General features: G+C 52.4%; 7 protein-coding genes across 7 annotated transcripts; 6 read left to right on the plus strand and 1 right to left on the minus strand.

Annotated features, from left to right (window-relative positions):
* The first annotated feature begins 223 nt into the window (after positions 1-223).
* RTC2 (putative vacuolar amino acid transporter YPQ3) lies at positions 224-2181 on the plus strand. The gene is made up of 4 exons (XM_007810650.2): positions 224-504; positions 789-811; positions 865-1007; positions 1066-2181. The coding sequence occupies exons 1-4, from the start codon at positions 407-409 to the stop codon at positions 1900-1902; spliced, it is 1101 nt and encodes a 366-aa protein (XP_007808841.2). The 5' UTR covers positions 224-406; the 3' UTR covers positions 1903-2181.
* A 1034-nt stretch (positions 2182-3215) lies between these two features.
* Positions 3216-3979, plus strand: TIM23 (Mitochondrial import inner membrane translocase subunit tim23; the record flags this gene model as incomplete). The annotated part of the gene is made up of 2 exons (XM_007810651.2): positions 3216-3857; positions 3920-3979. The coding sequence occupies 2 exons, from the start codon at positions 3216-3218 to the stop codon at positions 3977-3979; spliced, it is 702 nt and encodes a 233-aa protein (XP_007808842.2).
* An 812-nt stretch (positions 3980-4791) lies between these two features.
* On the plus strand, positions 4792-5660 carry J3458_008787 (uncharacterized protein; the record flags this gene model as incomplete). The annotated part of the gene is made up of 1 exon (XM_066119390.1): positions 4792-5660. The coding sequence occupies exon 1, from the start codon at positions 5004-5006 to the stop codon at positions 5658-5660; it is 657 nt and encodes a 218-aa protein (XP_065975183.1). The 5' UTR covers positions 4792-5003.
* Positions 5661-5705: 45 nt separating this feature from the next.
* J3458_008788 (uncharacterized protein) lies at positions 5706-6364 on the plus strand. The gene is made up of 2 exons (XM_007810652.2): positions 5706-6274; positions 6335-6364. Exon 1 carries the CDS (start codon positions 5798-5800, stop codon positions 6257-6259), a length of 462 nt encoding a protein of 153 aa, XP_007808843.2. The 5' UTR covers positions 5706-5797; the 3' UTR covers positions 6260-6274; positions 6335-6364.
* A 91-nt stretch (positions 6365-6455) lies between these two features.
* Positions 6456-8818, minus strand: J3458_008789 (uncharacterized protein). Its single transcript, XM_007810653.2, has 2 exons — positions 7008-8818; positions 6456-6921 (listed from the first exon to the last, which is right to left on the minus strand). The coding sequence occupies exons 1-2, from the start codon at positions 8616-8618 to the stop codon at positions 6793-6795; spliced, it is 1740 nt and encodes a 579-aa protein (XP_007808844.2). The 5' UTR covers positions 8619-8818; the 3' UTR covers positions 6456-6792.
* A 507-nt stretch (positions 8819-9325) lies between these two features.
* cyn1 (Cyanate hydratase) lies at positions 9326-9950 on the plus strand (the record flags this gene model as incomplete). The annotated part of the gene is made up of 3 exons (XM_007810654.2): positions 9326-9358; positions 9410-9849; positions 9929-9950. 3 exons carry the CDS (start codon positions 9326-9328, stop codon positions 9948-9950), a joined length of 495 nt encoding a protein of 164 aa, XP_007808845.2.
* Positions 9951-11341: 1391 nt separating this feature from the next.
* On the plus strand, positions 11342-11866 carry J3458_008791 (uncharacterized protein; the record flags this gene model as incomplete). The annotated part of the gene is made up of 1 exon (XM_007810655.1): positions 11342-11866. One exon carries the CDS (start codon positions 11342-11344, stop codon positions 11864-11866), a length of 525 nt encoding a protein of 174 aa, XP_007808846.1.
* Between the last annotated feature and the right edge of the window lie 1117 nt (positions 11867-12983).

Raw genomic sequence — 12983 nt, forward strand, 5'->3', positions numbered from 1 at the left:
GCCATGCGTAAACCCAGCGGCCCCCTGCGTCATGCAACCGCCCTACAAGTGAGTCAGCGACTTGTAGTAGTTGACTCCTGCAAGCCAGGCGGCTGAGCTCAAGCGCTAGCTTCGAAGTGCTCAAACTTGACTGCCTGTATTCGGCTTGCCCGCCAAGCAAGGAAAAAAGTCTGCACATGTGCTTCTCATCTCCATTGCCTAGTCAGTCGCCTTACCTCGCCTCGCTAGCCCCGTGAAATTCTTCTACTCCCACCGCCACTTCTATTAACTTTTCCTTTTCGTCAACTTGCTTTTGGGTTGATAAGGAAGATCTGGAGCGTAGTCATCCCTTTCTCTTTCGTTTCGCCTGGTGGTCTTTTGACCACTGTCGCTCCTGCCAGTTGTTTTCGGCCATATCCGCCAAGACATGGCTAGTCAGTCGTCAAGTCTCTCGCAAGTCGTCACTATGGTTCCTCCGCTGGCAAATTTGCACCTCGATGTTGAGGCTATTTCAGGAATTTGCGGGTGAGTCCAATATTCACAATATAGGCTCCGAATACGGCATTCCATCTTCACATTCGTTTGGTTGGCCTGGGCCCATGACCTCGAGCCTGGCTTGATGTCCCCGGAAGCTTGATCCGGCGCATGCTGTGCATCCTGGCCATGCTATGTCACCATGAGCATGGCCACGAAAAGACAACCAAGCCGGCCAAGCAAATCATCAAAGCCTGCGCACAATGACCATGGCTCCCTTCGCGGCTACTGCTCAATTCCGATCATTGATTGCTGACTTGAAATTCTCCATGTAGCTCCATCTCAATCGCATGCTGGGGTATGTCGCATCGCAAAGTCGTGTATGGAAATCAGGAGGCTAACCTGTCCCAGTCATCGTTTTCACACCTCAGCTTATCGCGAATTGGAGGTCCAGCTCTGCCGAGGCATTGTCTGTTCAGTTCATTATCGTGTGGTTAATTGGAGATGTCTTCAATATCGCCGGCGCCGTCCTTCAGAGTGTTCTGCCAACCATGGTAAGATCCGTCACGGACTTGGAGAAGTGTGTACTTCAGCTAATAGTGCATCACATAGATTATTCTGGCCGTCTACTATACATTGGCTGATATAGTCCTTCTGGGCCAATGTTTTTACTACCGAGGATTCACATGGCGCGACGAACCTGCTACACCTACCCCTAAACCGTCGCCCCAGTTCAACATCAACGCAACCGAACGGACGGCCTTGTTAGGCGATTACGAGCACCGAGAGCGTCGTGGATCTGACTGGACTGGTCTATCACTCACTGTTCCTCATATTTCTCACGCCGAGCCGCCTCCACCCCCGCCCAGTGCATTGCAGACTTTGATCTGGAATATGTCCATCATCCTCATGGTTTGCGCCGCCGGCGTCTTAGGTTGGTGGCTGGGAGAATCGGCGACAAGTACGGATAAGGAACCCAAAGCCGGCGGAGAAGATGCTATTGAATTCAATATTCTGGGGCAAGTTTTCGGCTATTTGTGCGCTGTCTTCTATATTGCCTCTCGGGTGCCACAGCTCATCCTCAACTACCGCCGCAAGACGACTGAAGGCTTAAGCATGCTCTTCTTCATCTTTGCATGCCTTGGAAACGTTACGTACGTATTATCAATCTTTGCCTACGAGCCTGAGTGCCGGCGTGAAGAGTGCAAGCCCGGTGAAGCGGGGCGCATTTACGGTAGATACATGCTTCTCAACCTAAGTTGGTTGGCAGGCGCCATGGTCACTCTCTTAATGGATCTCATTGTCTTTGGCCAATACTTTTACTATAACAGGAACGAAACGGATAAAGAGGCCCGTTGCTGTGATGAGGCAAATACTGGGGGCGTTCTAGAAGAAACTTACTATGATCAGAGGCCGTTGCTTCAACGAACTGACTCTGGATTTCCGTAAGTGGGCGACAACCAAACGTTCGCCTTGCTGCATGAAAAATGGAATGAACCAAAAGAAAAAACATGATATACTGGAGTTATGGATATAAAAGGGGAGCACTGATTTAATTGGGAAGACGGTCTTTGAGGAACATAACAGGACTGAGACTACATGGCGTTTTTATATTGCAGGGACACAGGCCCAACCACTCATTTGATGATTCTTATTTTCACCGTACAGTAATAGATTCACAATGAAGAATCGGAGACTCATTATCTGCTTAGCGGCTATCGAGCGAATACTTCAATGATCCGTTGCCAATCTGTGTCATCGTACTTCTAGGTTTCTAGCTCCACAAACCTGTGGAACATCAGCTGCAGCTGTCATGTTCAAGGGTCTGGTCAGTAAAAATTGCGTCGACGATTCAGACCGTCAGGTTCTGCCCCACAGATAGACCGCCCCACATAATTTTTTTTCTTCCGCTATATAAGGTGGACGACCCAGAGCGTCTGTTTGTTTTTTCTCCTTTCTTGATTCTACATCATCAGTTGGGATTAAACTATTAACCGTCATGTTAATTTTTTAATTTCATACGGAAGACTTCGCTACGGCGACATGCTGCTAGGCACCCTCCGAAGTGGGTGTTTGGCCGTTCCCGGTCTCCCAGAGAAACGAAGCTGCCTACCTATCACGTACTTTCGATAATATTGTTGCTGTCCGTGTTGAGGTTGTTCCGACATACCCTGAAGGAGAAACAGAGGGAATCAATAGTTGTAGACGTAACACATCTGTGGGCTGAAAGAAGCATCGACGAGTTTCTGGACTAGCAGTCGTGATGCCTTTCCTACAGAAAGCTGGTCTTTTCTGTGATTTTGAGACTGACATTGCTGGGATCAAATTTGAGACCGTGACGAGCTTCGCCCATCACCTGGCTTTGTCACTTGAACCCAAGTCCAACCGTGTATCAGGGCAAGGTGAATAGACAAATCCAATTCTGTTCATAGTTGTGTGTTGAGATATCCTCGATATCCTCCTGGTGTCATCGGCTCCATTCTCGAAGCAAAATTGTTTCTCGTTTCTTCCACAGCCGTACTTCGCATCGGCGTCTGATTGCACGTGACCGTCGGGATTGGTGCCGTGCACGGACCACCCGGTCGGAAAGCGCGACATGCAGCACAGAAATTTTTGGCAAGGCGCTCGTCATTCGGGGGGTAGTCCCAGCTTGCGGCTAATCACTCTCTTCTTGTCAACCCGTCCTTTCCAACCCCACGGACAGCTTCATCGTCCTCCGCATAGCTCGAGCAAGTCAAATACTTCCAGAGAAAGCGCTTGTCATGTCGTCGCTTTGGAACGCCTTCACTGGCGGCAACAAGCCGCGCCAGCAGCAACACGAGCAGACACACGCTTTTGATGCGCCTGCCCCTTCATCGCAGACCAGCTTCGACCCATCCCAGGGCCAAGGAGTAGAAGCCTTCCTCCAGAGCTCGACGTTCGCTGATCCCTCACAATTGCATCCCCTCGCTGGTCTCAACAAGGATACTCTCGAGTATCTAACGCTCGAGGACTCTGCCCTTTCCGAACTCCCAGGCGGCCAGTCCGTCCTGCCATCACGAGGATTTACCGACGATCTCTGTTACGGTACCGGCATCACATACCTGACCGCCCTGTCGATAGGAGGTGCCTGGGGTCTGCAGGATGGCCTGAAGAAGTCTGTCGGACAGCCCCCTAAGCTGCGGATGAATGCCATTCTCAACGGAATGACTCGGAGGGGACCGTTCCTCGGCAACTCGGCCGGTGTTGTCGCTATTGTGTACAACTGCATCAATTCCTTAATTGGTAGTCTTCGCGGCAAGCACGACGCTGCCAATACGGTTGTTTCCGGCTTCCTCAGTGGTGTGGTATTTAAGAGCACTCGTGGTGTTCGATCAATGATGATTTCTGGTGGTGTGGTCGGCTCCGTTGCCGGTGTCTGGGCTGTGAGTCAATTACCCGATGACCGTGTGTTGCCATTCAATTACTGACGTAAGTTCTTTGTAAGATTGTGCGACGATCATTCTTCCCTATTCCTGAGCCTGCAGCCCCTATTGAGAATCTGTGATTTTATTTTCATATGACATGATAGTGGTTTCGTCACCAAACCATTTTGAAATTTACAACACCCCTAATCGAGATGCCACACGGCCGGGTAAAAGCAAAAAGGAAAGAGCATGGAAGGCAGGTGAGGAAGGAAAAATGTACGGATATGGCGGCGACCGATTTTGCCCCTTGTATATGCCGATATAGCAGATCCGGCGGAGTTTTTCTTTACGGTGGCATTTGTCATGGACGATCTCTCCTCCCATGAACTCAGTGTACATTATTACATCAGGTACCCAGCGAGCATTAGACCATACAGGACGAGGCGTCTGGTCTACAATTCACATGATTGGAATATGCGTGCGCGAAGCTGATAACAGAAGTGAGATGAAGCAAGGGTGTGTGTGTGTGTGTGTGGCCATTGAGATGCCCACAGGAGGGCTGTGAATATACGTATGGTATTGTGTGCGGTATTGGATTTGACAGTTGTCAGCATACAGGCGGCCATACAATAAACGCGTTTGAGCACCTCGACTTTCCCCTTCCCCCCCTCATCATCCAACGCAGTCTGCGGAATCTCGCCTTATTTTGAGTTCCCATGGCGCATCTTATACGCCGATTTTTTGCCCTCAACTGCCCGGCAAGACGAAGAGATCAAAGCACCAACATGTGCCTCCCCTGCTTCCCGTGGACGTGGACGAAATACGAAGACCCCCTAGACACATTGCCAGAGCAATCTGTCTGGATACACGACGGGAACACCTGGGCGCTGCAGAAAATAGTAAGTATGGCGAGTTTCTCTAGGTCGTGGTTGGCTCGCAGCCGAAGAGCGTCGTCTGAACACAAGGTGAGCGGCAAGTGAGCCGTGAAGCGGCCCAGAGCACGCACACACAGGCACAGGCACATGTTGTCTACCAACAACACTCCATGTGCCTTCTCTCCCTCGCTGCTTTTTCTCTCTCCCATTCCCTCTTCATTCTTGCACGCTCGTCTTCGTCTGCATCTCTCCATCTGCAAATGCCCTCGGCAGCGGCCAATTCCTAGCCATGCCCGAGGCAGGCACCGACCTCAAGTCTCCGAAGCCTCGTCGTCCACCTCCCAAGGGCGACAACCCTCTCTCTCGTCAAGTCCACTTTGACGATCCCAACTCCAAGGCAAAGCCGCGCTCAGCTGCCGACCAAGAGCCAAAAAACACACAGCCAGACTTCCACCCGCAGGTCGGTCAACCGCCTCTGCCAAACCTCAACCGTCCTCCCTCGGACCAGTGGTTTACAGCTGCCAACCCGACGCGCAGTATAAATCTGCCTGGAACCCAGCCGCCATACGCCCATTTCCCTCATCTACATCCTCACCCCCAATTCCACCAGCAATCTTTTGTCCAGGGCGTGACATACCTCCCTGCTGCCACCATGGGAGATTATCAGAATTGCGTGCCTCCCCCCACGGGAGTCAACTTTCAGCCTCCAGTGCCGGATACCACGTTTGGGCCGATGCCACATGTTTATGTGCCTAGGTTTGATGGTGGGCCGGTATACGGCGGCGGCATTGTTCATGTCAGTCCTCCTCAGTCTTCTTTCTTGTCCCCTTCTTCTTGTTTGTTTGCTGCACCGAGTGTGAGGCCTACGATTACGGTGGTTTCGCCAAAGACGTTTTATGTCGGGGGGTATAACTATTATGCAAGTGCCGGTTGTTTGCTCTGCTGAGCTGCTTTGGGCTGTTTTTTTATTACCTTTTTGCTTTTTCTCTGCTTCGAATGTTTGAATTACATTGTCATGATTCGTACTAACCCTCGTAGCAGCCAGTGGCAGCCGCTCCGCAGAGCTACGTCGTCCAGCCCGGAATGGTGCCCTTGGCCCAGCAGCCCGTCATGCTCAACGCTCAGGCATACGTCCCTGTAGGTTGCCCCGGCATCCCAGGTCAGCCGATGATGAGCACCGCTGCCATGCCAGCGCCCATGATGGCCGCCGCCGCCGCTCCGGGAGCAGGCGCAGGTCCCATCCCCGTCATCCCAGGTAATCCCCCTCCCCCTACTCCCATCTCGACGGCCGTGCCCGAAGTGTCTGGTATGGGGCGTACGCCCAACGAGGAAATGCTCCGTCAGGTCGAGTTTGCCTACAGCAACCGCTTGTTCGAGCCGCAGGACTTTAAGCCTGCTGATGACGATCCGTCCCGCTATTACTATGTTCGTGAGGTTGACGGGAACTGGACCCAGCGCAACCGTTTTACTATTGATCACATGGGCGATTGCAGGTGGTATGTCACTGATGAGGGGTGGTTTTACGCAGTGAGATTGCCGGATTAGACGTGGACCGTTGGGGTATGTCTTGCCGCACGTACTTTTGACTGTTGAAGGTTGTGGAATATTGACAGGGGATAGCTTTGCTCGTTCAAGAAGAAAAAGGAAAGAAACGTGAGCAGATGTTATAAGGGTTGACACGTAAGTGTCTAACGGATGATGGAGCAACGGATGGAGTCTTTCTAATGGCGCTTCTACGTAGGCAACTTCGGTTTCGGGAACCGCACAAGTACGAAGAGGGATTACAACACGCTAGTTTGGGCCACTGTGGCAAGATACCAGACTCGCTAGATTTTGAGGACGCGGTTGGACTTTATAAAACCACGAACATGAGCCCGAGGTATCTTTATGTGTAGTCAGCTTTTTTGCCAACCCAAGCATTCGGGTATAGTGGTCCTGTAGTATACAATATTGCTCGTTCATATAGAGCACGCTTTGAGCTACCATTCAAGCTTTTATCCCGTGTTCTCAGCTGTCCACGCTCTATCGTGAAGTCCGCTTTATAATACCCTCAAAACAATATAGATACCTGCATACATTTATTCTTCTGCAGCGGGTCTTTTCAAAGGATGTGCTTCCGTATTAAGCACATATTCATCCAAACTAATCAGATCCGGCGGCGAAAAGATGAGATAGAAATACTTGAGTGTCTCGGCGAGCCAAAAACTCTACAAACCAGGTTAGTCAACACTAGTCGGAGGGACAAAAACTTGGGCATACACAGCAGCAAAAAGGGTTCGGGGTTTTGTCTGACCTCCATTGAATCAACCTTGTTCGTGCTCCCGCTCGTGGTGACATCCGAAATGGCCGAGTACGCATACTTGGTTTCCGTCGAGTGCAGAATCGCCTGGAACATGGCCCACGCCGTGTCCTGCAGCTCCTTCTTGCCCGTGATGCGGTACAGTACGAACAGGCTCTCGATGGCCTCGGGGCGCAGCTGGTACTGCGGGTCTCTGGCGTCTACGAATCCCCTGGGGAGGTTCTTGCCGCCCATGCTCTTCCAGACGGCCTCGTCCCAGGGACACTCCTTGGTGTCGTTGCAGGGGATGAGCCTGGAAATCTCGGGCATCAGGCCCGTCGGGAAGGCGCCGTATGCCCAGCCGCAGCCGCGCGCGAGGCGCTCGCCCAGCGAGACGTGCTCGTCAATGCTGAACAGGCGGCCGCCGAGGCCGAACATGCCGCCCGCGAAACAGGTGAGGTGCTGGCTCTCCGGGACGAGCTTCTCCTTGCCCCGGGCGTGGTAGTCCCCCGAGAAGAGAACGTCGTCCTCGTTGGGCAGCATGGGGCGGAAGAGGAGGTGCTGGGCGGCCGTGTCCATGGACGTGCGGTACATTTGCTCGTATACGGGGTCGACGCCGCCGGTGAGGGCGTGCATTTTCGGAAAGTACTCGTAGAGGGAGTCGGCAAGCGCGCCGAGGCTAAAGTCGCTGCTGCGGGCGGCTTCGTTGCGGAAGTCGAGGGCGACGGGCCACATGCCGGGGAGGAGGGTGTCGTTCTGGGTCCTTTCGAGGAAGCGCGTCACGCGGTCGGTTGCGTCGTAGTACTTGGGGTCACCGGTGATTTGCGACAGGCGGGTGAATTCAACGCAGAGGGAGGCCGGGGAGGCAGAGGGGTCGTTTGTGCCGGCGACCAGGGCGCCGGTCTTGGCTTCTTTGTAGTTGAGCCAGAAACCGGGGAGGCGGTTCGGGGTGTCGAAGCCGTGGTAGAGCATCTCGGCCAGCTCGACGGCCTTGTTCAGCAGGACCTTGTCGCCGCTGAGGTCGTATGCGCTCAAGAGGCCGCCCAGATGGCGAATCGTCGTTTCGAATAGATTCGCGGCGGCGTCCTTTGTAACGGACCAATCGATCCCGCTGACGGCCTTGGCTGCCTCGCGAAACTCATCTCGCAGGTCCATGATCCAGAGTGTGTCGAGGGCATCGACTAGAGTGGCAGCCCATCCGCCAAAGGGGTTCTTGGAGCCGCCCGACACGGGCATCAGCTCGTCCTTCATCCACGCATATGTTCTGTATGCGTTGTAGCTCTTCTTAAAAGTATCCCGCACAGCTCTTTGCCGCTTCCTTGTTTCGTCGTCGTGGACAAAGGCGTCGTCGCGGGCTTGCACCCGTCCCAGCTTTCGCGGGGAGCCAGTCGGCATTGGTTTAATCGACTCTGGGGGGTAGAACAGCTTCGCTTTGGACCAATCGAATTTTAACCTGGACGAATCTTGCGATGGTGCTTGGGCCGATTGGTCTTCAGGAGTGGGAGGGTTTTGCGATAGCAGCGGCGAGGCGGCATCGTCGCCCGGCATCATGTGCATCACCAGCATTACGACCAGCACAAGGCCGGTGAGCAGGACGAGCCGCGACATTCTCCGAGGGAAAGCCATTGTGACGGCAGAGTTGGCATCTCGAGCTCTAGAACCATGACAATGAAGTCGGGAAAGACGAGTGCGTTTCAGAGAGCTTGTGCTTGATCCGTCATCTGTCTCAAGCAAGGCCAGAGCCAGCCATTATCCATATGCCAGGGGAAGGACTGGGGTTGCGGCTTGCCGTCAGCATGTGGATTCGACCGGGGGGGGCGTTTTTGTGGCGGTTCTTGGAGATTGGCGGCGGATCGTGGTGGATTCTTGGGGCTATTTAAGCAGACGCCTCCCGTGACGTGCGTGGGAAATGCCAAGATATGGATGGACATGCTTCTTGCATTCAGTGTTTTGTACTTTGTACTCTGTACCCCGTACTGCACAGCACCAAACACATGTTATATTTCCAGATGTTGGACGTGGCACCCGTCCAAACGTCAGCAAATGTGCAAACTACCGTTGTCCACTCCGTAGCTGAGGCGGCATCATGGTCGCCAACGACAAAGATAAAGACGCATCCATGTATCCATGGCCTGCATCAAGCTCGTATCGCGGGCAGGCTGGATGAGATGCCGAGTTATCCCCATCATTTAAGCTTTCCCCTCACTCGAGGCGCTCGCCATTTCACTTCGACTCTTCCAACGCTGAATACAGAACCGCCAACACAAACACGCTAGTTAGCTGGTATACATCATCGCTAGTTAGTTGGTACACATCATCGCTCTATACTCACAATGCCTGAACAGCAGCGACTCGCCTCCATCGGCGTAAGCACATCACTCCATCCTCACTTCCAGGCCCGTCGTTAACCATCACAGGCCAACGTCGATACCCATCTTCCTCTTCACTGCAGCCTCCTCTTCCAGGCCAAAACCGCCAAGAATCTCACCTTTGCTCAGATTGCCGAACATCTCGGCCGCAGCGAAGTCGCCTGTGCCGGGCTTTTCTACGGCCAGGTTCAAGCCTCTGCCGAAGATGTCGACAAACTGAGCGAGCTCCTGGGTGTAAGCCGCGATGACCTCGCCGAGCAGATGATGGCCTTTCCGAACCGCGGTATATCCGTGGAGATGCCGCCTACTGAGCCGCTTATTTATCGTCTTTATGAGGTTATCCAGAATTATGGCTATTCATACAAGGCAGTCATGAATGAGAAGTTTGGCGATGGCATCATGAGTGGTGTTTGTTTCAAGACGGACGTTGATAAGGAGGTGGACGAGACTGGGGCTACTTGGGCCGTCATTACCATGAGGGGGAAATGGTGCGTGGCAATTTCCAACTTCATTCCACTGCTTGACCTTGATTTGATTGACAAGTTGTTATACTAATCTCTTGCCTAGGTTGCCATTTACCCGATTCTAAACAGTACTATGCGGCACTTTGTTTCGACCTGGGGCCAGAGCGCGTCGGTGCTAAAAAGCAGAATGTAGTAAAATGAACACGCAGGGCTTACTTTCTGGGCCCTATAATCTTACTGTATCGTATTTCAGGAACGTACCCTCTGGAACCAAGTGGGCTCTTTATCACATTCGCTTGGTCTCAAATTCTCCGCAGTCACCTCACAACTGCCACACTATACCAGATAGATGGCTGCCAAATCTCTCACAGACATTTACTTGAATGCCAATGTGGCAAGCTGTCCACCACTCATCAGTATCATCAGTATGTAACCAGGGTTCATCTTGATTCCGCTGTAGTGCGGTTGGCCGAGATGCATACTTGAAGATATCCATTCGCTCTCACTAACTAATAACTCGCCACTGGTGACCCGATTATGTGCTCAGTTCTCTTTCCCATACTCCTATTAGGAATTTCGCAAAAAAAAAAAAGGGGGACAATTTTTCGAGACATAGTCGGCTTCATTTTCAAGGCCAGCCATGAAGATCACTTCCTGTCTACACACGATATCATGCATGTCATTTAAAACAGTCCGTCCACGACTTCGCGGAACGTTCGCGAGACTTGGATTCCTCTCCCGCTCCCTTGACACGCTTTCTTCCCCACACCCGCGCCAATTCAAAGTCAGTCTAACTGCTTTTATTTCCTTGAACGGGCCGATGGAAAGAAAATTTAATGTTCTTCAGGAACACGCATAGTACTAGGCGAGTGATGGGGGCCGCAGCCGCTACCTCTTGCGTCGCACTGTCGCGTAGCGCGTGGGAAACGAAACCATTCGGAACACGCTGACTCAGATCTCGTCCCTCAGAACACTCTTGAAGAAGCCGGGAAAAAAAAAACGCCCTTGCCGAGAACACGTACCGACCTATTTAGGCGGACTATTGAGTTACACGGCGCCGACCGAAGCAATCATGATGCCTTGATCTGGCGACGTCGCATGCAAAATCAGAGCTTGAAGTCGCCCGAAGTTAGCTTGATTGAATTGTCAAAACAAAGAACAAATCGTGCCTGGAGACAAAGCTATCCGGCGAGAAACAACAGCCACGGCGTTATTATCATTCCATGGCAATACTGAGACACACCTTACGCGCTAGAGAATGGAGAGGCACGAACGCGACTGGAAGTGCATGTCGAACTGCTCCGGCTTTTGTATGACGGCCTGCCCAACATGGAGATGTATATAACCAGGAGGTAGGCGGGCAACCAGTTGCGAGCATAGTGTTCTTAGATCCATCCTTCTCTTCTATTCTTCAAGTCGCTCCTTCACTCCGCTTCATATCTCTGTTCCTTCAGGGCGCCAACTACCGCCTCTTTCTCACATTAATTCACCACCAGGGCCTCATCATCAGTACGCCATGAAGTTCACTTACGCGTCCCTCCTCTGCGCGGTGGTTTCGGCTGCCCCCATCGCTGACGTAAAGCGTGGGATGAGTGGCGCGGCCGTCGATGGCTTGAACAAGGCCCTCAAAACCACAATTGACTCCGTCAAGAACGGTCTCGGTGGTGTCGGCGGTGTCGGTGGCCTCGGCGGCCTCGGCGGCCTTGGGGCAGCGAAGCGCGACGAGAAGCCAGAGGCACGCCAGGCGGAACATGTCACCGTCCGTCTTGACCAGCCTGCCGCCGATGTCAGCGTCGGCGACGTGAGCGGACAGGTCGACAAGCGCCAAGACGGCCCGTCCAAGCTTACGGCCCTTGCTCAGACGGTGTCGCATGCCGTGTTTGGCCCCAAGGGCGTGGGCCTCGGAGGTGGCGTCGGACTGAAGCGCGATGGAAAGCAAGAGCTCAGCAAGCGTCAGCTGAATATTCCCAAGAACGTTGTGAGCGATGTGACTAGCGGCAAGCTGATGGAGGACCTGCATAACCTGCACATCATGGGCTAGTTGAAGATGCGGATGTTGTCTGCCAAGCTTGACCAGTCTTGTCTAGTTCCGCAAGGACTCATGACTGGTGGTTTTCACCTAGGACATCACGTTGGGACGGAGAGTACCGTGCTTTGTTTCTGCGACATGTCGGTATTTCACTGTTTCAAACCAGAAAGAGGACGGCTATCTGTGGTTGAAACGGAACATGGCGATTCGGGGACATCAACGCAGGGGGTATTTTGGTGTAACACGTTAGGCGTTGATGGAGTAGATACCGCTGAATAATGAACAGAGGACTTTTTTATATCTGTGACGCCAATGTGTATTCGATTTCACTTACCAAAGACATGCAAATGTGATATCAAGGAAGTGATTCAGGTGATTGTCACCAAGTTTGGCGTGACTGAACGAGCAAGGTAGGAATTCTGAAGGATGCAACATCGTTGGTATAATGTTCTACTACGGAGTTACTGCGGAGTCGCATACAGGGATGGCCATTTTGTCTCGTGCAAAATGTTTGTGGTTGCAATACTCTCCAAAATAGCAGAAGATGGGTGGCGTGAACTCGAAGCTGGTAAATGAGTCCTTTGCCATCGAACAGGAGTCCATGCAAAGGCTTGCCAATTGGATCTACAAGCGAATTCGGAACCCTCAAGCCGTCTTCTCATTGTTGCATCCAAGACAACTTGCCTCTTGCCTCTTGCCTCCTGGTGATGAACATCAGAAACCCAGCTTTGAAATCTCCGCTCGAATAGCCGAAATTTGTGCCCCTTTTCGTTGACAGAAGGGCTTTACTTTTTTTTTTTCTCTGGAACAAAGTAGCAATTACATAGTGCCCCTCTCCTCTTGGTAGTATTATTGTTCCCTGTGACGCACAATTAAGCGCAGAGATTGATGATCAGATCATTTGGGAGCAAGGGCGCGTGGCCTCCCTGCCATCAACAAGCGGACAAGGTGGAGAGTGACGACGAGATGAAAAAAACTGTTACTTGCCGACACGGCACAAGGCCAACTTTGGTACGTATCTGGATGATAATGTATGTAGTTACTCCGTAGTTTTCTCCCAAAGAAAACGAAAACGCCGGGGTGCGCTGCCCCATGCGAAAGTGATTTGACTCAGTTCATGAGGCGCCAT

This window comes from Metarhizium acridum (genome assembly GCF_019434415.1).
Source record: "Metarhizium acridum strain ARSEF 324 chromosome Unknown scaffold_141, whole genome shotgun sequence".
Classification (NCBI taxonomy): domain Eukaryota; kingdom Fungi; phylum Ascomycota; class Sordariomycetes; order Hypocreales; family Clavicipitaceae; genus Metarhizium; species Metarhizium acridum.